Source organism: Vanacampus margaritifer, chromosome 11 (assembly GCF_051991255.1).
Source record: "Vanacampus margaritifer isolate UIUO_Vmar chromosome 11, RoL_Vmar_1.0, whole genome shotgun sequence".
Lineage (NCBI taxonomy): Eukaryota > Metazoa > Chordata > Actinopteri > Syngnathiformes > Syngnathidae > Vanacampus > Vanacampus margaritifer.
Genome location: NC_135442.1, coordinates 7525642 through 7551834, shown reverse-complemented (window position 1 = coordinate 7551834; position 26193 = coordinate 7525642). Strand labels below are relative to the sequence as shown.

The 26193-nt window shown below is 38.3% G+C and overlaps 1 protein-coding gene across 4 annotated transcripts in view; it reads right to left on the bottom strand.

The window, feature by feature from the left end:
• The window catches only part of pou1f1 (POU class 1 homeobox 1), a 76559-nt gene that overhangs the window by 24977 nt on the left and 25389 nt on the right, over positions 1-26193 (bottom strand). For 3 of the 4 annotated variants that reach the window (XM_077579096.1, XM_077579100.1, XM_077579097.1), the window contains exon 4: positions 8969-9089. In XM_077579096.1, coding sequence (XP_077435222.1) covers positions 8969-9089 — 121 coding nt within the window. Of the gene's footprint in view, positions 1-8968; positions 9090-26070; positions 26174-26193 lie in introns of those variants that run through there. The other variant, XM_077579099.1, reaches the window with a different exon arrangement.

Genomic DNA, 26193 nt, shown 5'->3' with positions numbered 1-26193 from the left:
GCAGAGACATAGCTGTTTTCCAAAATAGCTATTTCACTGGCAGTATCTTCAAAAAAAAACAAAAAAAAAGTTTGGTTGTTGGGCCATTAACATTGCATCGTCAAAAAGAGCAAACCACGTTCAACACTTTAGATTGGCCAATAATAGACATAACATACCCACCTAGGGACTGGCCAATAGAGGAAAAATATAAAAATTGTTTATCACTGAGGTAATATATACCCTAATGGGAATATAATTGGATTGGTTTAAGTGTGAAAAATGTCCTTTTCTGTGCAACCATTGATTTTTTTTTTCCTGCATTCCGCCATCGGAGGAAACCTTTTGGACAACTGTGGTTTAGTGTCCTAATTTCAAACATTTCACAAGACGCTCTTTCGGTAAATAAAGCCAACAACCACCAGGAGGCTACAGAGCAACACGCGCTGAGGGAAAACGAGTCTGCGCCAAAATGAGGGGTGAAACACAGGCCAAGATGAGCCATAATCTACCGCTGAGTTCTTTGACCTCATCTGGGTGTTTGTTCATGCCTATTCAGCAGCGGCAGACTGATTGCTGTTACTACTGTGCAATTATCTCTCCGCGTACAGTCGATTACAGAGAGACAATATAGTTAGCAGAAGATTGTAATTGACAAGCACTGACAAAAACACAAAAATGTTGGAGGGGCGTGACATGCCGAAGTGAAAAAAAAAAAAGATTCAATGCATGTTGGATGGCTTTGAATGTACAGCTTGCAGTAGGCTTGTAATTGCACTCGAAATGAAATCCTATAAAGATGATGTGTCAAATAAGGTTCAACTAAATTGGGCTTACCTACCCTGCACGATACATAGCAATTCATTCTTTGGTGTCCGACGTGGTTGACAACATTGTTTGATCTGCTCTACTTTTCAGAATTAAGTAAATAATTGAAAACTCTTCTTCTTCTTTTTTTTTTTTTTGTAAGGGATTCAGCGGCCCTCAGTCTTCTCTCGCTGCTTTGATGCCAGCACCAAATGGCACAATGACATAATTACAGAATACTGTGGTGCATTTAGCAGCTAAGGAGTCCGATATTTCTCTCGGGGGTGAGCGTTAGTTACTGAGAAATGGACTTGGCCACAGACACCACTACAAACGAATGTGCCGATGTGGTTTACTGAGTGTAAAAAGACGTTTTCCTTATCGTGGTCGGCGACTTAATTGGTAGGGCCGAATGTACAGCTTGCTGTGATTAATATTCATGCTCTTACTTGTGAGATAATAGTAATTAGAGTATGCAATTATGTTACAGCAACTTTAATTGCCGTTTGACCGCGATTTCAAGGCACTTTACATATGATAAATGGTTGCGTTCAGAGTGCTCCACATAGTCATTACATTGCTCGAGAGAAATTGGAACCAAATGATTAAAGGAGTGGTTCTCACCACCTAAAAACTAATAACTCTAGAAGCACCACCGCCATGACGGACATTAGAATGTTTTTGCGAATTAGACCTAGGCAGAGGTTTTATATATAAAAAAAAATATATTTTTATATATATATTTATATATAAAAAATATATATATATATATAAATATATATATATATATAAATATATATATAAATATATATATATATAAATATAAATATATATATATATATATATATATATATATATATAAATATAAATATATATATATATATATATAAATATAAATATATATATATATATATATATATATATAGGGATGTGATTTGACCAAAGTGAAATTATCTGAAAATTTAGCCGGGGGTCTGGGGGCCGCTGGCACCCAGCTAGGTCCAGGGCAGTGCCCTGGTGGGGGGACTCATGGGTTTTCCGTGTTTTTAAGTACTTTCAATGCACTCTCATGACAAAGAAATAGACAAAACAACAGCATAAATTTTCAATGTATATTGAACTATCCCATATAAAATGGCAGTTTTAGTCAACTCAAAATCAGTCACATTCAAAAACATTGGACTGCCTTTGCTTTTAAAAACTATCACTGAGAATATCATCATATCTAACAAATGAACATATGAACAAATAATTGTATCATGACCAAATGAAAAGTAACTCATATTAGAGCATACCACAAATGTCTTTGTTATAGCAGAAGATGTTATCTGTCGGAGTCATGTGCATACACAATGAACTACTAAAAAAAAAATAAAAAATAAAAAAAATCGGAATTTTTTTTTTTGGGGGGGGGAGATAAAAAAAAGCGGAATTCCGCGAATTAGCAGAAAAATCACATCCCTGATATATATATATATATATATATATATATATATATATATATATATAAATATATATATATATATATATATATATATATATATATATATAGAGAGAGAGAGAGAGAGAGAGAGAGAGAGAGATTTGTGGGGACTGGGGTCAGGTTGTATTTTACCATTTTAAAAATGTGCAGAAAAGTTATTTCATGTTAAAGATGAATAGCTCTTAATATAAAAAGAAAAATGCACTGAGCTGTCAACATCTTACAAATGCAGTTATGCCGTCTAGTGGCAGAAAAATGACCTCAACACAAATCAATATCACATCTGTTTTTTTTTTACAGTATAGTACATCTTTTTAATTTTAACTAAATTTTATGAATTATTATGAAATTACTGTATCAATGACTAAAAGATGCAGCCATATTTCTATCAGTTTAACATTTTTTCCACTTTTATGATAAGAGTATGAAAATTCTATATTGTAAATTTCATTGCACATTTACAACAGATATAAAATTTGAGATTAATCGTGAGCCTAACACCCCTAATGTATACATACACACATGTATAGGCTATGTCGCGAACGGCGATGTTAGCCCACTCGAGTTCTTCGAAACAGAAACATGAAGTGGACACACGTTTTACTTTAGTGGTCCACATACTAAAAGAGTTTGATACCTCTGCCCACTCGTCTTTGAACATTTAGCAACTAGTGAGATAGTTCGCTTTATTGTCTCTTCCAGGTAAAAAACTAAATTTTTTTTTTTTTGCCAACTTTAGCCATCCTTGCATGGACGTGTGTGGCAAAATGAAAGTGAAAACAGCTCAATCCCACCAGAGCAATTCCATTTGAGCCAAAATAGAATGACGCTTTCCCCCAAATTTAAAACGGAGAGAACAAATGTCATAACAGGCTATACTCATGAGTTCTTTTCAGTTTCGCAAGATGCGAGTGTTGAAATGCTGCCAGCAGATATGCCGTTAATCGTCGGTGGCAAGTGAGACAAGTCGGTTGTCATCTTTACTGCGACAAAGTCCCAGTGTGCTGCGGGCCATAATTGTGCATTCACACACATCCTGCTCTCTGCTCTGACTTAGGCTGTGCTTTCCATGCAGCCCAAGTCAGACTCTCATTTGCATATCCTCTGTTGCTGCCGTCAGACAATGGCGAGATTGGAGTATAATGTTTTCCTAGCAAGCCAGCTGCAGAGATGATAAGAATGATTATTACTTCCTCCCGGGCGTTGTTTCCGATGGCTTCTTGGTTCGAAATATTGGGCAAAAACGGCTGCATGAACTTGTTAACGGACTATGTTTACATGCAGTCAATATTCGGGTTAAAGTCAAAATGACGGTTTCTGAAACATTCGGGACGACCCGGTTACATCCCGATCAAAACCGCAACACACAGACATCATTACACAAATAGATGTCGTTTTTGCTTTTAACTTTCTACAGTTAATAAAAGATCCTAATAAAGAAGTCGGTTTTTATAATGTCGAAAGGCCGCAGAGAAATCTGGCTTAGCAGTTGGCAACGTAAGATGGCCGCCGCACAAACAGGCACTCTAATGCTGCATTCGAGGATGGTCAGAAGTCGGGACTTTTTCCGAGTTCAAACCAGGAAGTGTGTACGGGAACGCACCGTTGAACACGGAAATGTGACGTCCCTCTACAATGGCGACCCCTTTGGAAACACAGACCGTGAATGATAAAACACAATTTACTCGAGTATAACACTAGATAGCTTTCTTAATTCATAAATATTCGACATAACTCCACGTAACACAACGTACGTGCCAACTGTATGGAATGCTTATGAAATAAGATAAAAGCAATAAATGAAGCAAAATGGCGAGAAGGCAAGTTTGCTGGAGGTCAAAATGAGTTTTGAGGACCAAAATATAAAACAATTTATCACTATCCGCCCATTTTGGTTGTTTACTTTCGCCTCGAACGCTTTCAGGTCGGAACTGGGAAAAACCAACTCGGATATATCCTCGAATGCAGCATAAAGGCCAAGATTCCTTACGGATAGAACATGCGCAGAACACGAACAAATGTTCTGTTCAATGAAGGTATCCCGATGCTCATTAATACTACCAAGTATTCAATTTGGAAAAGGGCTAACTGAGGTTTTATCCGGATTTTAAAAACGCAAATAAGGGTATGTTCGGGTTTTTTATTATTATTTTTATTTTATTTTTTTATTTTGAAAGGGTTATTGACTGCATGTAAACGTAGTCACTGATTCCAGTTTATTGCATTTGTTTGTATCGTGAGTATTTTTTTTTTTTAAATATTCCCAGTCATTTAATGGGAATTTTACGCTCCTATTTGTCTTCAAAATCCATCGACGTTTGAAATACCATGTTTTGAAATTATTACATTTCTAACAACTGCATTGTCAATACTGAGATCCTGACATGCAGAAGGTATCATCGAAGCCATCTTGTGGCAAAATGTGGCCAAACCTCATTACTAAATCCCTCATGTCACATAGGACTGGTCTAGGTGCGGTCCGAGGGAGAAATTCGCTTTTTCTGAGACTTTGCAGAAAGTTGCTCTAGGACAGAAAAGCAGAGGAACATTTGTCTCAAGACAATATCCAGGACAACACATAGCGACAACAAGTGCTTCAGGACACAAAAGCAGGGAACTATTTACTTGGAATCTAAAGACAATGATGAGATTGAAGTCTTGAATATTTAATTAGGTTGTTTTCTTTGTGCTGATAAAAAGACGGTTGAATGCATCGCTGTTTTTTTGTATCTCGGAATTGCTGTTTTTTTTTTATTTTTATAATGCGCTTGTATAATGTAGATGCAGTTAGTGGGGCCAATTGACTTGTGCGTTATCAAAGTCCAAGACCATCTTTGAAGGCACCACAAGGGCAGATTCAATGAAAAGAGGATAGCAGTAGTACACTGATGAGCACCCACATGCTCTGTGGGTATAAACGTGTGAAAGGAAGAGTGAGTCAGCTCCCGAGGAACAGACACGATTAACGTGACATAACATATGAAGAAAAGAATCATAAATATGAATGCGCTTCGACTGATGAAACGAGAAGTTTTTCCGTGTATTTGAGTCGCTTTTCGGTTGCGTTAAAGATGAGAGATGAAATAGTCACATCAAAGTAAAAGGATGGAATAGACTTCGCATATCAGAGCGAAGGACTCGAAATGAGGCTAATTTGCCTTGATGAGGTGGACTCAAAGTGCAAAAAAAAAAAAAAAAAAGAACGCCAGAAGTTTTCAACGGTCACCTCAGCTAACCTCCAATGTGAATGTTGAGGTGTGACACATTTCATTATCATTTTGGACATATCACAATCATATTAGTCACATACAGTATTATTGGCAAAACCTTCTTGAGTTGTATTTAGGAAAGTCTACAAGAAGAATCGCTCATTTGCTCTAAAAGTGGCCGCAAATGTTTTTTTTTTTTTTAAGGTTTCATTCTTTAAAAATACACTTTCAGCATTTTCACTTCAAAACCAGATTTGAAAATATTTTTTTCATTCTGTGTCAAACTTCCTGTATTCATTATGCGTTTTCAATACAGATATACAAGGCTGCGGGGCATCATTCCCTTTCTGATTAAAAACAGAAAATGTGATTCATTCTTCCGGCCTGAATTGCTTTTAAGATCAGAAAGTTTGTCGCAAAGTTCAAGTCACATACATGATCAGAATTTTTGAATAAATTCTATCATTTATTGTGAACCAATCACAACTCCAAGCAGAAAGTAGCATAACACTACCTTGACTTTGATTGAAGAAATGTTGTCCACTTACCGCAACTACGTACTAGACATTGTAGCTAATTTCAACAATGTAATTGCACCCTCCACCTGAACAACAGTACACGAAACAAAACAATGTTTTATATGCAAGTCAACTAGCATTATGCATTCCACTTTGCAGTATTTTTAACTGACACATAAGAGTAAAAAGAAATGTGTAAAATGTGTGCTCGCCCACGAAAGCGGAGTCTATTCACATAAGACTCAACAAAGCTGACTTTTCTACATAGTGCATCTGTTCTTCAACTTTTACTATTATTTTGAAAAGGCGCGGGCGAGTACCGATGCCATATATCGGTATCCGGCTGATACCGGCCTTATTTCAAGGTATCGGGTACTAGCAACTGCAGCCGATACCAATATCGGGTTGTACGATGTTGTATAACCACATATTTTGATTGGGACTTATTCTGACCACTACACAAATTATTAAATTATTAAATTATTAAATTATTAAATTATTAAATTATTAAATTATTAAATTATTAAATTATTAAATTATTTTTTAAAAAAATATTATTTTGCAAAATTAATTTAAATTAATTTAAATTGATTTAAATTAATTTTATTGTGTGTTCTATACAAAATGTGTATTTTATGAACAAATGAAAAAAAAAGATAGAAAATGTCCATTTTAAGGAAAAATGCTATTGAGGTATATAGGTCGTTCTTTAAATTAATTCTCATTTGTTTAATATTGAAGGTAAATACAATATTATGTCATTATGTTTAGCATTTCAATTTATTAATGATTATTTCTTCTTTCGATTTCAGGAACATTCAACTTTAGAGGCTCCCGCGCGTGTGTGTGTGTGCGCGGGAGTTACAAAACTGTCTCGGAAAGATTAAGATGTCGCCGTGAAGTATACATTATGTATGAAGGTGGAGAACTTCTAGAGGCTGTTTTGATGATGTCCCCGTTGGGCATGTCTGCATATGCGCTCGCCACTGTATCCTCACTCTACATGACAGTCTCGTCAAAATGTGGCATTTTCATCCAGCTTCGCCACCTTCTCACTGCATGTCAATTGTCACAAGGTGGTAATGTTTCCGTTTTCAAGGTGTTTGTCGAACAACGCAAAGGAAGACGTTGCTGTGCCGAGATAAGTCAGATTAGTAAATTCATTGTATTTGCCACACGGTGTAGCATCCACCAAGTATGCAAATGTCCAGCTGCTGTTGTACTTAAGGTGTTGTTTTGAAACAGCGAAAATGAATCAGCAAGGAGCGGAAATTAAATACAAGTTGTCATTCCAAGCAACACTTCTCACAAACATCCTTTAAGCAGTTTTAAGGTGTCGTTTGCCTGCCGTTGTGAGACTTTCACACTTGCGGAGAAGACGGACGGATATGAAGATGAATTATTATTACGCTCTCTTTGTGAGGGACTGCTGTCATACACCTGAGTCAAGATAAACAAAACACACAAGCACTTTACAACTAGGGAAATTAAGCGGCACTACAATAAGACAGACAGGACTGATGCGCTAATATGAGCGGCAGAACAGGAGAAGTCGCGCTATTTTATTGGCTGAGAAAAGCAAAGGAAGAGACAGATAGGGGCTGATAAGCTAATGCGATCCAGGTGGAGGAACACACTGACTGGCAAAGAAGCTGATTGGATGGGAAGAAAAGGCAACAGAGCTGTTAGGACAGATCAATTAAAGAGATAGAGTTTGGAGAAGTTGAGGAGTGGCAGGGACTTGATTGGCTGGAGACGATCTCACAGACGTTGAGGCAGCAGCTACATTGGACTACTTGAATTTCTTTTAGGTGGGAAAAAAAGCTAATGCTAAATGCTAACTTGGTTGACAGTTCAACAGCTATAAACAAAACAATGCACTCACCATTATCCAACTTTTTTTTGCTCGGTCTTGGCAGCAATTGAAAGCTGAACAGTATGAATCTTTTTAACATATGAATCGCTATGACAACTGTGGGATTAACATACACATGGCCCAAAAAAAAAAAAACGGGATGGCGAGACGGGACCTTCATTAATATCGGGACAAAACATTGGGGTTGGCGAAATCCACCAGGTAGAGGGACCTAAGGCTCAAAAATGGGAAACAGGACTTCTCGTCATACTAGTTTTCGGTTTAAACCGGTTCATATTTTCAATCTGTATAAAATGGAATACACGACAGGTGAAAAAAAAAAGACTATTTTTATAAAGTGACAAGATTGGCATCTGTTGTCAAATGTAGGGATTAAAAGTAAAAGTCATCGGACCATTACATATTAAAAATATACTTTAGCAAAGTACTTTAATTATAATATCCGTGCGACAACAACAACCTTCCTATTACGGTATGCAATATACTAGTACATTAATCATATATATTCTGGTGGGGTAATTGGTATTTATGAAACCAATGAAATATAAATTTACCTGAAAAGGCTGCAACAAGTAATCAGATAATAATGTATTTATTTGCCTTTAGACTTTGGCGGCATATGGCCCATTACCCAAGGTTATACACGGTTATATGTTTCCAAGTGATCGTAAACAATAACATGTTTATGACTCAGCTGCCAAGATAGTCAGAAGACCTTGTAAGCTGCATTTTTATTATCATTATTTACAGTAAAAGCAACGATATGTTTGAAATGTAATTATGAGCTTACATTTCCTCAATTAGTGGGCTCCACTTTGGCGTTTCCTAATTAGATGCTGGGAGTGCCGTCCACTTGAACAAGTTATGCCACTTGATAGATTTAATTTCCTTCTACAGCGACGATTCTACAGGGCAATGCTCTTCATTTCCGTATATTCACTTTAATAAATTCAACGTTATGTTGGGGGGTAAATGTAAATTTATAAAAACCTGTCTTTTTGCCTCTAGCCAAAAAAACAATGTTTGAGGGCATGTTCCAGCAGCATGGACAGAGAACACAGCACCCCATAGACCCCCCACCCTCCACCCAACCTACCGTCATTGCTCCACAAGGAGCGACTCGATTCGGATACGGCAGCATACGTCCTTCTGCTGTGCCACGCTGCATCATTCCAACATCCATTGAAAGCTTCTACCATCTGCTTGAGTCCATCTGGCTGTGGAGCAAAATCCAAACACAATATGATTAACCCGTGAACCTTTTTCACACATAACAGGCCCCCATATCGGGCAACATTTCTTTAAATTGATGAGCAAAAAAATACGCCATGTGCCGATTAGCGTAAACCGTTTAATTCACATAACTAATTCACGAGTAGTCCGAATGATATGTTTTGGAGATGAAACGAGCATCAATGTTGCGGCAGTTATAACTCTTTAAGCAAAGGACAAACAAAAAACTAAACGAAAAAAACAACAAATATCACCACAGTTAAGTTGGGTCACTTAGTTGTGAAACTCATCTTTAGATATTTTGAATGTGTGCATTATACTGCCCCCTGGTGGCCAATGCACGCACAAAAAGAAGCAAAATCAATAGGCATGGAAGAATGACAATATGATGCATAAACGATTTCATTCTTTAAATTCAGTTTAATTAAGTTATCGCTGTACATTAAAAAAAAAAAAAAAGTGTAATACTGTAAAGTGTTATTTTTGTAATTAAAACATGTTGGAAACATTCCTATTCATTTTAATGGAGAAAGTATGTGTTCTTATTATCACTAACATTTAATATCCTCGCATGAGGCACTGAGTAGCCCAGTCAGTTTTATAATATATAATTATAAATTAATTTATAATGAGGTGGGTGCTAGCTTTATGACAAAGTATGTTTACAGAATGGTGGTTCTGACAAGAGCTATAGAGCTTCTTTATTTGGTGTTTTGTATTTCATGCTTGTGTGTATGTTTTAGCCAAAGTAATTTTTAGTAGAGTTGTTTATATGGCTGGAGGCGGATAAACCTACAAACAGAAAAAAAGCAACTTGCAGGCAGGAACTGAATAACTCCTTTTTTTTTTTTTTTTTTTTAATGAGTACAGGAGGATAAACAAAGGGAACTTGAATTCCTCCGAGGTTGGCAGAAAGAAATAAAAGTTGGTTCAAGAAAGACAGGAACAATGGAAATGAATTACAACAGAACTAACTTCCACTTAAGAACTATGGGGAAACAAAAGGGCGAGTCGGGGCCTGAAATGCGACGAGGATTGCTGGAGAGTCCATTGGCTGAGGCACAAAAAAAAAAGGAACAAACTTTTGACACGGTAGAACATAAAAGGAGGCTATGTGTCACAAAGAAAAGAGTGCAGGCAGGACTAATGGAATACGGGTAGGAGGATATAGATGGATATACCTATAGGTGCGACGGTGTATTAGGGTCACCCAGCGGGATAAAAATCCAAGAAAAGGCGAGATTTAAAAGTTGTCATGATGAGAACTGAAGTCGTTATGATGAGATTTAGAGTCTGCATGTTGAGATTTAACGGACACGTCAGGGTCACAACCGAGCTCAACGTGACCGGTTGACTTTAATGCTGCAACAGACGTTCTATTTCACGATTCTTTCATCAATTTTCATCGCAATGATGACTTCAAATCTCGTCTTTAAACTTCGTCTTGTCTTGTTTGTTTTTTTTTTCTTTCTCACTACCCTGACCCTAATATGCCGTTATAGTTAGTAGATTAACTAAAGGGGGCCTAATTTGAAGAGTTTCCCTCAAGTCAGCAAAAGCCCGGCCCACGTGGGTGCAAAACAACGTCTCTGTCTCTCTACAATTGGGCCAAATCTGAATATCTTGTTATTTTCCAACCTAAGTCAGTAAAGGATGGTTTGCCGGATATCTCTAAACAACGCTTGGGAATGTTGATTTCATGTCAGGGTTTGTTCAAGTTCGCAAACGTTCGCTAAATGTTAGCTAAATGTTAGCTCGCGAACATTTGTAAACTTGAACGAACCCTGATGAACCCTGATAGGAGCGGGCATTCAGTAGTTCACCCCTCAGTGCGATATCGTTTTAAAAGACTATCTTGAGAGATTATCTTTTGGTGTGACGGATGGTAAGAGTGATTTTACCCTCTGTTATCTGTTCAACTTTTACAACCACCAATATATATGTATATGGTCAACACCAAGTTTGACTGAGCCATGGACTCTGTGATTGTGACGTAAAATAGAAGCGTGTTTGTTGGTCAACTGGAGTACACATGCACGCGCACGCAGGCACACACACACGTTAAACTCAAGATAAATTGCTTTTTGTTGACCACACTTTAGGAAACAAAGGCAATGGTACATCCAAGAGTGAAGAGTTTGATTATTGTATGATTATATTTTTTTATTCAGCCGTTGTTTGTCCTTCAACTACTTCTACAATTCTCATACAAATCAAACCATTCCAACTTCAACATTTTCCAAAGATTCACACTTCGCGGGCTATTACTTTTCTCGTTCTTAACGTTCAGTGTTTTCCCACAATTCAACATTTTTCACCCCCCCAAAAAAGTAAGGAGAACCTAGGGGTAGGTCGGTAAGACTGAAGCTAAAGTGAAACCAGTGGAAAAAACTTTCTGCAGTTGATTGCAAAACTGAGGATTTGATGGGAGAACCTAAGGGCAGGCGGAACTGATAAGCTAATGCAACAAACACACGGTAGAAGGACATGAGAAATGGTCGGTAATCAATTAACTGTGAAAACGAAGCGAACAGCCAAGAAAGACTGGTTAGTTGTTGATGGTATTGTTTTGAAAGTACAAGGGCAGGCAGTGTATTAAAGAAAACAGGCCAGACAGGACTGATAAAGTAATGTGATACAAGTGGAGTAACACGAAGAATAGCAGGGCGTTGATTGGCAGAGCAAAGAAAAGGATTAGGACGGACAAGGGTGATAAATTGATGAGATGCACATGGGAGAATGAACACAAGGCCAGGCAGTGAGTTGATTTGAAAAACCTAAAGCATCCGGGAGGTAATGCGCTGACAACTCTAAGGTCTCTGCAATGACATAATGGAAGTGCCTTGACAGTAAAGTTACTGAATGAAAATGTCGACACGTTCCATCGGTTGCAAATTGATTGGCTTAATATTTTGTTTGTTATGCTTTATGTTTGCAACATTATGGAAAATATGACATATTTCATTGTTTAGTTTTTAGACATTTCCTGATAGTCATAGAATGCCGTGAAAAGACCTTTTGTTCTCATCTACCCTACTCTAATGTCATTCTAAATCAATATGGTTTTCAACATGCTCTTGCAGGTAAAGAGGGTTGCCAAGATGTGAACTCTGAGTTTAACACTTCTCCATCGATATGGAGGGTGGTGTACTCAGTCCACAATAATCTTCATATTGGCTGTATTTAGGTCCTGGGACACTGGACCTCATGTCTGTAGGTTGATCAGTCCGACAATGGTGTGTCGTAAAAAATAATGAACAAAGCGAGAGTACCGAAGATGCATCCCTGAGGTGTCCCCGTGTTTAGAGTGAGTGGAAGAGGTGTTGTTTACATCCTGATATTCTGGAGTCTGTTGCTGAGGAAGTCCCTCATGATACCCAGGTTTCTAACCAGTTTATGGGTACAATTGTGTGGAAATGCAGAACTGAAATCCATAAGCAGCATCCTCACATATAGTAGGATTATCCTGGTGTGCGAGTAAAGTTTGGAGTCATATAGCTTTGTGGTAATTGCTTTGCATTTGCTACTTTTTCTCTGCTTGTATTAAGAGCGGAAAAGATCACAGGTCTGTTTCTGCTGTGAGACTCTTGCAGGAAGGAACTGAAGCAGAGATAATCCTCAGAATGAAGAAATGCACTAGCCCAGTGCATCACATCACAAGGTCTTGGCGTATAACCAAAACAATCTACTCTATCTTCCAATGGGTTGCTCGTTCTCTAACAGGTTTTCCACAGTATATTCCAGGTAGAATGGTTACATTTTAAGGCCATATTTCCAAGCTGGATAGGTTTGGGTCAATGCTTATCTTGTGTTTGTGTGCACCCGATTGTCTTCCAACTGCCTCATCTGTGTCATCCAGTTAGCTTCTTCCCTACTCTTGTGTCATTCCCAGCTGCCGCTCTTTTCATAAGTAGTCAGCGTATAATTAGTCTCATGGCTCATTATCAACTATAATGGCACAATGGTTAGCGCTAGACAACTCACGGTCTTTTACAGATAATCGTCACTTAGGTCAACGGGCGTTGAATAGAAAGAGCACAAACCGATTCTAGACTTTTTTTTTTCAAACCAAGGTCGTGTCATTCAATTGATAGTTTTCATGCAATTCAACCATGGAAAAAAAAAGCACATACATACTAGGTTACTCCCCGCATCGTTATCACCATCATCCAAATCAGAGACACTATCTGAGACATGTAGTCTGTTGATTAATTTGCCGTTTTCCATATTTGACTCATTCATCCGCCACAAGCTTCTTCTAATGACAGCCTCGTTTTCTTACAAGGACACACACAGCCCCGACTTCCTCTTCTGTTCCTGTCTTGTTTACAAGAGGGCACCTGTCATAGAAAATATACTGAAGCTTGGTTTACGGCACTTCAATTTATGGGCAACCCAGATGTTTTTTTTTTCTCTTGGTAGGGCCGACGTAATTAACCAAATGGACCATAACATGTGATCACAATTTGCCGATGGCTACACATTCCACATGGAAAACGTGACAAATGCAATCTTCAGGATTCCACTTTTTTTTTTTGCAGGAAAACTATTCAGAGTCTCTCTCTGCGCAAGAGGTTGTTTACATCCTTGAAAAAAAAAGGTTTTCGATGGTAATAGAGGCTGTAAACAAAATGTTCTTAATTCATTTTCCCATGGTGGTCAATTTAACTGAGAACTGCTGACGGAAACTGCAAGTTAGTCTGTGTTGATGTCTGGAGGCGAAATAGCTTTTTATACTTTTTACGTGCGTTGTGAGACATTAAAATCAGCCTACTGAGATGGATGACAGAAGTTACGATAGTTTTGTCTTTTGGAAAGTCAATGTTATGTACGCCAGATCTTTAGGTCATCTTCCCTATAACACATGCGCTGCACTTAAGAACTCGTAGGGAGGTACTTTTACGGAATGGTTCCGCAAAACAGATGACTGTGGTGCATGTCTTCTTTGCGATTTATTCCAATGTTTCTAGTGTGTTTCATTGTTTTGAGCTTCCGGTTACCTCCAGGTGCTGACAATCAGGTGCTTGAAAAACGAGGCATTCTCAATGCAGAGATGTGGAGATGAGATTCTACGACCAGTGGCACTCGCATACAATAACGTCACAGTCTGGGACCAAGCTCAAGCCTCCAAGATGATAAAGCTGGCTGATGCTGGCAAAGACTCCATCCATCAACTTTTTTTATAGTGCTTGCACTCATTTGGGTCACGGGTGAGCTGGAGCCAACTGACTTTGGGCAAAAGGTTCACTTTGAACTGGTCCGCAGCCAACTGCAGAGCACATAAAGAAAAACAAGTGTCCAAGCTCACACGAGACACGGATGATTTTGTCTTCATTGTAGCTAACGTATATTTTCAGAATGTGAGGAAGCTGGAGTAATACCTGGAAAATTTGAACCCAGAACCTGAGAACAATGAGGGTTATAGCCTTATAAAGACCAAATGTGAGGTAATTTCATAAAATGCCAAAAAGAGTCATAAGTGAAGTAATTCAACATTGTCCAAAAAATAAAGCGTGATTTTTTTTTTTTATATATATAGTTTGTATATTTGACAAAATAATATTTTTTCCGAAGTTTGAGCCCGGCGACCGACAAATCCGGAAGTGATACGTCACACCGGGGACAACAATGGCAGAGCTCAAGACGGAAAGAATACAAAGTCAGTCAAAAATGGATTCAGAAAGCAATATGTCAATCTTAAAATGAGTAGATCCAAGTCTTTGAAGAGTTGGAAGAAGAGGAGGAGGTTTGCATGTTATATGTTAGACCATGTACAGTATGTATATATGCGTTGCTATGGGTCAAACCAAGAACCTGCGAGGGTTGCGTTAAAAAAATAACTAGAATATGCTTAAAATGGTTTCAGCCATTAATATTACTCAAAAACATGGTTGGCCAACCTTACTTCACATTTGGTCTTTAAGCTTACTTAGTTCAACCTTAAATAAACAATGTGCTTAATTAACATTCTGTACATTTACAAATGTCAAAGAATACAACTAAAAAGTCACAAATCCATCTGCCAAGAAAGCGTTAGCCTGCTTGCCAATCAATAAATTAGCTTCGAGCATCAAACTCTGACCATCTGAAACCAAATAAAAACTCCCTACACAAAGTTTGAGAAAGTCTGTTAGTGTATTTCAGAAATGACAAAGCAGCTTCAAAAACACCCTGAGGTGCACAAGGCTGCGCATGCAACAATGAATGTAGCAGAAAGAAAACATTGAAGCAATATCCTGAAGGGGGGAAAAAAAAGCCTATATGGACTTCTGACTAGTGATCTGAGATATGAAGACCATCTTACCTTGAGTGTGGTTTTCAAGGTCACTATTGACTTTTTATTGACCCTTGACAGTTGTTAAAGTTGTTCCTACTTTCAGACATTCAGGAATCATTTCAAAGCCAGAGAAATTAATCATTTCATACATTTTACGATTTGTTGTAAGTTTTGCGCAATTTATAGTTTCAAAAAGCTTTCAACTACAGTATTTCGTTCCACGACCGAGAGCCAGCTCATGCATCTCGCAGGCCCCACAAATACATGCACACCTTGTATGAAAGTTGAAACGGCGCCAGAAAGCGCCATAGCTTAATCAGCTAATGCATGTCACGATTACATTTAAGATTTTTCATTAACCCCAAAGGGGTAATTAGAACTATGCATTTAACATACAGTATATGAAGGAAGTGAAAATGTGCAGTAGTAGGCAGGTGCAGTTGAAGGGCAATTCATCAGTCGATGATCAGGCTGGCATACCGCTACCGCCTTCTATCCTCCTAAACTGTATGAAATATGAACTTCCTCTTCCAAAAATAATTTAATCCCACATACCCTATAACAAATCAACACATGTGGTCATTCCCCCAAAAAAAATCAGCACTACTCTTGAAATCCTGTCTATTTCCATCCTTGCTAACTTTACTTTAAGGTTTGAAGGAAATATTCTGTTTCAATTTAATTATACAGTAACTGTTTTGATTTAGTTATAACTATTTAGATTTGAACAAAATTTCTTTGATTTACTCAGTATAGTTTTGTGTGACAATTCAAATGTTTAAAGGGTGTTGATTCTCCTACAGGACAGATGGGAGGAGCATGGTTGGCCAACTGTATTGACATATCATTGTGACAAATGCGGGCGTAGTCATGTGACTCTGGGAGGTCACGTTGGGGGACAAAGAGAATATTACCCACAGGCGGAGCGTGGAAACTTCACAGTGAGAGAGACAAGATGGCGCGGGTGGCTGCTATTTCTCCTGTCCACGATTTTGTGAATAAATGTAAAGAAAATGCCTGAATTCACTGATTTCATTGTATGTTTTAATAATTAACGGCATGAACACGCAAATGGTAAGAATCTATCATTCCAACAGGTTCCTAATTTCACCTAGAACGCTCCTTCCGGTTTAACATTGAATGTAAAGGACTTACTTGACTTAATCCACTTCAACACTATATTGCGGCCAGGGAGGCATCAATACTATCCAAAATGCAATATATGCAATATAACAGCACGCTGTGCTACACGCATCATCTGGAGCCGTTCAGAATCAATATGTATCTAAAAACATGACTGAAGTAGAACAAATATGAATAAAATACATCTTACTCAGCAGAGATGCGGAATATAAAACATATTACTGGTTGAAGTTGGCTGTAACAAGCTTAGTCAAATCAACCAGTTGCTCAGTCAATGGCGTCCTATTTATTTATTTATTTTTTCAAAATCTCACTGCACATCACCGATGCAATGAAAAGTATAAACACTGAAATACTAGTGATCTCGTTTCAATTTACTTACTCGGTGTGAAATTTGGGCCTGTGAAATTGAATACACATATTTGTAAAAAATAAATAAAAATAATATGAACAAAATGAAATTTGATATTTTCCTGTGCCACACATGATGCTCTCTCATGGCATCCTTGTGGGGAATCACTGCGGTAGTCCAACTGTGAAATTTTAAACTGCAAGTATCTGAATGTCAGTAAGGATATAAAAATGCCAGCAGACAGAAGCGCACCCGTTTTTATGAAATGATTGACCTAAAATGACATCACAATGACATTAAATATGTGGCAGCATCCATCTGTCTGTCATAAATGACTAATCACTGATGCAGATTTTATTTGTTACACAAGCTGCATTTCTTCACATCGCTGTCTACCTTGCGCTACCGTTCCCACGCCATAGACGGAACATTTGGTTCGAAGGATTTGTGTTGGTCCTGATCGGTCGTTGTGTAGGAGGTGAAATGAGTGCTTTGTTTTTTGTTTTTTTTTTACAGTTCATTTAAACTAGAACATTCTTCATCCACAAAATCGGTGCTGGTTTGTACCGTTACGTCTTTGATGCACCGAGGAACGTCTTGGGAACACAATTAACGATTCTGTGCTCAAGAGATTCATTCACTCAATGACATATGACACATCATTTGATCACATTTGAACCAAGCGCACGCTCGCTGGCAATAGAGCAGGTTACGTCATCGCCATCACCACAGCTTTGTTGTGACACTTTAGAGGCTGGCATCTCTGCAGGGGTGTCATAACAACTTTTTTTTTAAGACAAGATTTTTTTTTCTTCTTCTTATACTCCATGCATCCAGTCAACTCAGACTTTGCATCCGGCACTTTCAGTACAAAGCTTGATTAATGAAAGAGATGTCAACTCTCAGCATAACATTACGCAGAGCCACTCCCCAGCCTCTACATCTTCCACAGATGGGATTTGGGACTTTGATTACATTTTGCCAAATTAAAGTGTAGTGGTGCCAAGTTATCTTTCACCATTCAAATGAATGGAAAATCCACTAACCCCCCTCCCATTATTTGTTTTTTAAATAACAAAAACATGTGCCAAGGTATGAGAGAAATAATATAAATTTTCTGTTATCAATTTTGTAATCTGTACACTTAATTTACAAATCTATACTCTCAATTTAGTAATCTGTTATTTTTGTCCAGTAATCTGATTCCCCAATTTAGACATCTGTACTCTCAATTTATTAATGTGTACCCTTGGTTTGTAATCTCTACCCTCACTTTTTTAATCTGCGCCCTCATTTTAGTAATATGTAACCTCAATCTATCAATCTGTATCCTTGGTTTGTAATCGCTATCTTCAATTTATTAATCTGCTCCCACAATTTAGTAATACGTTCCCTCAATACAGGAATATGTTCCCTCAATATAGTAATCTGCAACTTTAATTTATTCATCTGTACCCCCAATTTATCAATTTGCACCCACGGTTTGTAATCTCTACTCTCAATCTATTAATATGATGCTCTCCATACAACCTTACATTGAATATAATTGATCACGTATGAAATGCATGAACAAACCTAACGTACTCGGTAAGAAAATACACTTTGACAGTATAAGAAAGCCTTACATCTTAGGGGAGAGCAAAACTCCCGTAGATCTTTTGATTGTATTGTTCAAAGGCTGCTTTATTTCCTGTGGTAGCGCCTGGTTGCTTGCCCAATCACTCTTCTTCATGCCTGCACGTGTGTGGTCTGATTCTCTGTGTGCTATGCAAAAAAAATATAGAGCAGAGAGCACATTGAATTTCCCGTTGAGGAATCATAGTGGCGATAATAAGTAAACAAAAGTCTTATTTTTGGAACGCTGTGTTGAGAAATATTACCTGATGATTTTTCCATATATTTACAGCCTGTTGGGCATATTTACGGAGCAACCTACTAAACGAAGGTAAACAGCAGCTTGCTGCCCTGCTCGGAGACAGGCAGGTTGCCAACAAACGGCACGCTGGGAATTTGCTGTCAAGCAGCCCTAATCAGTCAGAATTCAAACAGAAACGTTTGTGGATCTACAAATGGTTAATTGAATCCCAATTCACGTTTCTGTCTGATCTGAAATGTGTCATTTTTAATGGGCTAAAGCACACAAGATGCACAAAACAATTGAAATGATATTAAAATTCACTGGCTGGTTGTCATACCCTTCTGTTTCCATGGTGCCACGCACAACTCAGGATCCTCGGACCATTCCCAAGTCCAACAGCATTGCTGAAATCATCTTAGCATCTGTGGAATGATCTGACTATTGTTGAGAGGCCCAGCTGTCAGACATTTAATTTAAAGAGCTTAGTTTTTTGTGTGTGTGTGTGTGTGAACAAACAGTACATAATTGACAGGACATACTGAACAAAATGAACATCAATCCATAAGGATCAGACCAACAAATCCCCTGTAGTATTTACCCAACATTATTGATTTTGGTACAATTGATGTCTTTAGCAAATCCTGAGGTTTTTCTTTATTGGGAATTAGGGAGAAAAATGGCGGTTAATGAAAAGCCTGGCAACTGGATAACAACTGACAAATTCATCAACATAAGCATCTGCACAGCAATTGCAAAATAAGAGTCATTCAAGAAAATAAGAGTGACTATTACAGGACCATAGCAACTTTATGACAACCTCATCACAGGGAACATAGTAACTGAATAGCAACTGTATATCAACTGAGCACTTCACATCATAAGGGACCTAGCAACTGCGCTGCAGCAGCAAAATAAGAGTGACTAGACAAAACAAGAGTGACTATTAAAGGCCCATAGCGGCTGCATAATAACTGACAACATCATCATAAGGGACAAAGCAACTGTACAGCAACTGCAAAATAAGTGTAATTCAAGAAAATAAGAGTGACTATTACAGGACCACAGCAACTTTATAACAACTGACACAACTGACAATCTCATCACAAGGAACATAGTAACTGCATAGCAACTGTATATCAACTGACAACTTCACATCATAAGGGACCTAGCAACTGCGCTGCAGCGGCAAAATAAGAGTGACTAGACAAAACAAGAGTGACTATTAAAGGCCCATAGTGGCTGCATAATAACTGACAACATCATCATAAGGGACAAAGCAACTGTACAGCAAATGCAAAATAAGAGTAATTCAAGAAAATAAGAGTGACTATTACAGGACCATAGCAACTTTATAACAACTGACAATCTCATCACAAGGAACATAGTAACTGCATAGCAACTGTATATCAACTGACAACTTCACATCATAAGGGACCTAGCAACTGCGCTGCAGTGGCAAAATAAGAGTGACTAGACAAAACAAGAGTGACTATTAAAGGCCCATAGCGGCTGCATAATAACTGACAACATCATCATAAGGCACAAAGCAACTGTACAGCAACTGCAAAATAAGTGTAATTCAAGAAAATAAGAGTGACTATTACAGGACCATAGCAACTTTATAACAACTGACAATCTCATCACAAGGAACATAGTAACTGCATAGCAACTGTATATCAACTGACAACTTCACATCATAAGGGACCTAGCAACTGCGCTGCAGCGGCAAAATAAGAGTGACTAGACAAAACAAGAGTGACTATTAAAGGCCCATAGTGGCTGCATAATAACTGACAACATCATCATAAGGGACAAAGCAACTGTACAGCAACTGCAAAATAAGAGTAATTCAAGAAAATAAGAGTGACTATTACAGGACCATAGCAACTTTATAACAACTGACAATCTCATCACAAGGAACATAGTAACTGCATAGCAACTGTATATCAACTGACAACTTCACATCATAAGGGACATAGCAACTGCGCTGCAGCGGCAAAATAAGAGTGACTAGACAATATAAGAGTGACAAACGCAAGACCATAACAACACAATGACGCCAAGGCCCAATCCAAAACACCCGTCATAACTATTTTATATAAATCCATCATCTATCTGTCCATCCATCTGTCAGTCCGTCCACCCATCCGTACCGCTCATGTTTTTAACATAGCCTCTGGGGAAGGCAAGGCAACCCAAGTCAGTGCTAGTCCCATGCCTGGCTAAATTGGGAGTGTTGGAGTCAGAAAGGGCATCTGCCCATATGGAAATGAGCCCTAGCGAAAAAGAAGTAGACAAAAAGAACATTTGGAGAAAGTTCAACCTAAAGACTGAATAGGGGAAAAATGTGAATAAGAGGATAGCTTTAAATCTTTCTGGGGTTGACTTGCCCCAGAGTGGGAATTCATATTGTAACATTTAATATAACTGAAGTGAGAAAAGCTGGTTTAAATGAATACTTTTTATCATTATTATTATTAAGTCCTCTGTAGGTGCCCCCTTTGGAAAACCGCTCGGCTGTGCCATCTATTGCAGATTTTTCAGGTATTGGTACCTAACTTTTTGGAAAAGTACTGGATATAATCAAGAATAAATATTAATTTTTACACGGTAACATAAGTACATTTTTAGGTACATTTTTAGAACTTTAGTACATGTCTACTTTTACTTAAGTAAAGGAGTTGCGCAATAACATTGACTTGTTTTAGTTTTTGGGCGGTAGTTGAGTATCTGTACTTCTATTTAAGTACAAGGTAATGAGTATTTTTGCCACATCTGTTGGAAGTTAATGAAAGCAGTAAAACATACAATACAGTAAATATTTTTGAAAGTTGACAACATATTTGAATTGACACTAAAGCAAACAGAATGGAAGCAAGCCTCTACTTATCCCCAAAATAAATTGTTATTCCTGTTTTAGTAACCCATGTTCTTTCTTTAGTCTCTATTAATAGATCTGGTTTCTATATTTATTACACAGCATGCTTGACACAAGCTGCCCTGTTTAGTTTCACTTCAATGAGTCTCTGTATACACGCTATTGAGAATTGCGCCACAAACGCACTGCCAATAACGATGACCTGTTTGGATATACTGTAGCTATAAAAATCTCGACTATGTTGCAGAGTTGGAAAAGAAGAAAGAAAAAAGCACAAACCCACAGGGAATATTTCAGTGTATCCAGATGGTCGCTCTGTGTCTCCCTCACAGTGAGCCGAGCTAAAAGATTGATGGGAAATGTATCACAACACCTCCAATTTAAGATATTGAGCCAACTGTTTTTTTTTTTTAAATCACTGTTTCCCACGTCCTAATTAGGATGCATTCAATATAATATTATAGCAACCATTATGTAATCTGGCTCAGTCTTTGTTTTTCTCCAACTGTTTCATAAACACAATTTTAATCTACGGAGATTTTAAATTCTCCCTGTATGAAAGTGTGAATGTGGCCAGTTTGAAATGTACATTTTAACATGCAACATTTGTTATCTATCCATTTTCCATGATCCATTTTTGAAAATTTTCTCAAAGAATTTCTTGTTCAGAAGACCATCATTTCAACATTTGTCAACACACACATTTGTAGATTGGGTCTTTTATGATAACCAAAATTTTGTTTTCTTACATAAGCCACGACAGACTCACTTTCCTTCACAGAACACCAAGTTTCAAAGAAACAAGAGAAATTGTCTCTTTTATTTAATTTTTTGAAAAGGAAGACTTACTGAACCAACTCAAGGCCAAACAATGATGGCAGAGTTGTTTTGTCCTCCCCTCTAGTAATAATGCATGGAAGAGGAAAAAAGCAGTTAATAAAAGTTGACGTGAGAGAAAGCAATAAAGATCCACTCCAGTCCTGCAGGTGGTGTTAATTTGCATTGAACGGTGCTAAGCAACTATCATCGAGTGGAGAAGAAGTTATATGCATCAATGGTTTAGTTTTGCCTTTCTTTAGTAATCCTGGTGCTTGTGCATTAGGACAGCCAGAACTCTACTCCTCATTAACTGAGTGTTTCTTTTGTTTGTTTTTTACTTTTGGGCTGCAGATAAGATAAGTTATTAAGAAGAAGAATATGTCCGTATAAGAAAGAATATACATAGGTAGTAAAGTGAAAGAAGACGGCTCTCGTTCAAAGTAGTAAGAGTTGGTGGGATAGTGTGGGTTGCCAGCACCTGGGGCAAACTTTTTCTCAAACCAGTAGACTCTTTTAGCGCTCCCCCATTTCACCTTTTTACCCTTTAGGGCCACCATACTTCAAGCTTGTGTTCTACAACGTAGCGCAAGTGATTCAAAACGAATATAAACCATGGGAGAATTAGGCAATAACCGGGGAGGTAATAATCCATCACTCTGCCCAGATAAATAACTTTTGCTTTGTTCTTCAAACATGATCAAAGGAGGAAAACAAGCTATTTTCTTAGCAGGAAAAGGGGGAGGAGAGTATGAAAATCTATCCTAATCAGGTCTACTATCAGCACAACCAAGGTTCAGACTTGGCATTTTAGTTTTTAAAGACGGTAACTGTAGGTGTTTACTAAAAGCAATCACTTTTTCTTTGTTGCCAAAACTAATCAGTTTTGTTTTGGTGTAATTGAAGGAAATTTGGACCCAAGGGTAGAATATACAGTACTCGCTGAACAAACGGAGTTCAAGAATTGATCCTTGAGGGACCCCTTAAATCATAGTGATTCAATCAGACTCAAAACTTCCAATGGTCACAAAATAACAACTTTCCTCCATGTATTACCTGAACCATTTAAGGACTTTTCCATTGAGTCCTAACCAGTTTTTGACCCAACTCAGATCCAATAAGTCGAGAACTGACATGCATTTTTACCAAATCGGTGTTCAACCTATAATTTTACACTTTGATAAGAGCTGATAAAGTCCGAAACCTGATTTGATTTGTTAAGAGTCCATTTAAGTTAAATAAGTTGGTTAATGAAAAACTACTTTCTAAGATGGAGAGGTTCGAGATGAGTCTAATGTTGATGGAATTTCTCTTTTTTAGAATTGACTTAATGGACGCTATTTTCAGGGGTTTCAGAAACTCGCCTGACTGAAGTGACCAAACCGATGAGATGTCACAGTAGTTTTGAAAAAAATAATAAAAATCAGACAGTATTGAGTCAAGATGGCTAGTATATAAAACATTGACTAGCTTGTCTAAAACATATGTTTATAATCAGAGGCCTTTGATTGGTTGGCAATGGGCATGCAGTCCAGGATGCATGCCACCTCTCGCCCCGTCAGCTGGGGTAATCACTGGAACAGTGAAGTTGATCCACTGAAAAAGCACTGGCACGGCTCCCTTCCTCAAAAGCATGCGGCCAGCTGGAGTTTGAGGTTGGATTAGGGCAGAGCTTTTGAAATGACAGCTACAAACCCCTGAATTAGTTGTGATGGGGAAATTGTCTCTGGGAGCGTCAACTTAACATGTAGTTCTGGGTCATTGGGAAAGGTGTGAAAACTCAAAACCAAGGGCAATCTAGCAGATGCGGAACATCCTTTGTTTTTTGGGGTCATTGCCATTAATTTCTTTTTTTTCCCTTTCTGTAGAGCTCAGTATTGTTCATTCAGTAATTTTACCGATTTGACATGTCATCATCATTGCTCTTTTTCAGAAACGGGTTGTCGCCAGTGCCAGCCGATTTAAGTATTTTGACTGATCTTTCAAGGTCCACAGAAAATGTTGTGTTTGGACTATGGAAACACACATACTACTAATGAAAGATTGGACTCTCATCTTTCATCAGAAAAAAAAAAGTTTGTTTCTACCTTATTCCGTTCTTCAGTAATCAACAATAGAAAATGGTTAGTTTCACCGAAATTCTCTGTTTTGAAACAAAAAACGGAGAAAAAGAGCTTTTTGTGAAACGATGTTATTTCATGCACTCTAGTGAATTGTACACTTCTTTTTGTCCATGAATGATGCCACAAACACCTAAATAGTGCTTTACTTCTGTAAAACGCTTTCACCAACAATGAAAAAGTGTTTTTTGATTGCAAAATACGTTTATTTCCATTCAACAGTGTAACAATTTGACAAAACAATTTCGCAAACTATTTACAAATGTGTGCAACTGTGGTACTACTTACAATTATGTGGATGTTTCAAATACAGTTTTTCTTTTTGTAACGCTCTCCTGCGTGCAAGGAGACGCCGCTGGACTCGCACAACAGTTTACTTTCTCTTTGTCCGTTTCGCGTGCAAATGTTACACTTTCTTGACCGCCTTTTTTTCCGGGGAACAAATAGCAAGTAGCAGACTGTACACACTCCTCCGATGAATATGCATTGGACTCGGGGCACTCTCCGTCGTCCGATCGAACGTCCGCCTGTGCGTGCTCGGTTGTGCTGCGCGTTTATGACGCCGTCATAGCCGCCGCGTCAGCAGTTCCAATTTCGCCGTCAAGCTCGGATTCACCATCATCACCATCGATGATGATCATCGTCGTCATCAATGTGCTCTTTGAGCGTTGGTCGATGCCTTTCGTCTTGTAAGTGTAAAGCTGCTTTGCAAACGGGCACCACTTCCTCCTCAGCCATCTAGCTCCCCCCCCACGTCTCCTACTGCCGCGTCAATGCTTTCCATCCACGGAGTCATCACCGTTGATCACCGTTGTCATCAATGTGCTCTTTTAGCGTTGGTCGATGGTTTTGGTCTTTGAAAAAAACGGCTCGGGCATGAGCTCCTCGCAACCGGTCGCCATTTTTCCTTTGTTTTCCATTCTGATCTCCTGCTCGACGCTCTAGCTCCGCCTCTACTGACGCCCACCCGATCTTGTCAAAAGACAGTCATCGCTGCCCTCTAGGGGCCAAAAATAGTCCTTAGGCACAACAGACCTAATTGAAACTTTCACCACAGATGCGGAAGGCTTCCCCCCACCCATTTAAAAAAAAAATAAAAATAAAAAAATTGGATGACGTCTTTTGACGTCATTGGCAGCCCTCCGTAGGTTTTTACTTGACGTCTTTAAACGTCAGTGGCAGTGAAAGAGTTAAAAATAAAAAAATAGAAAAATTGTATGTGGGTGAGAATGTGCGTGCGTGTGAGTGTGTATTCATTAGTTCACCTAAAACCTATTAAAAAAATCCCATACCGTTCACCTAAACCGAACACTTCAGAACTCATTGCCATTCATTTCAATGGATGAGATGATTTGAGATACAAACGTTTTGAGGCACTGCTGCGTGACCTCTATTTAATCTAACATGATGTCGCGCATATTATTTCCAGCCCGTTTTGAGGTCACAGGGAAGCACCACTGCACAACTTTTTTTTTCTTAATCATTGCTAAAGAGTCACTTATTCAATTTAGAAATGCATACCGAGCTGCCACGGAAACGCTTATCTCCTTATTAGCGCGGCCGACTGGAGGGCTGATAGGCACCAATCTTCTTCTTCGCACCTCCTCCTCCTCCTCCTCCTCCTCCGTGCACGGCCACGCGTCT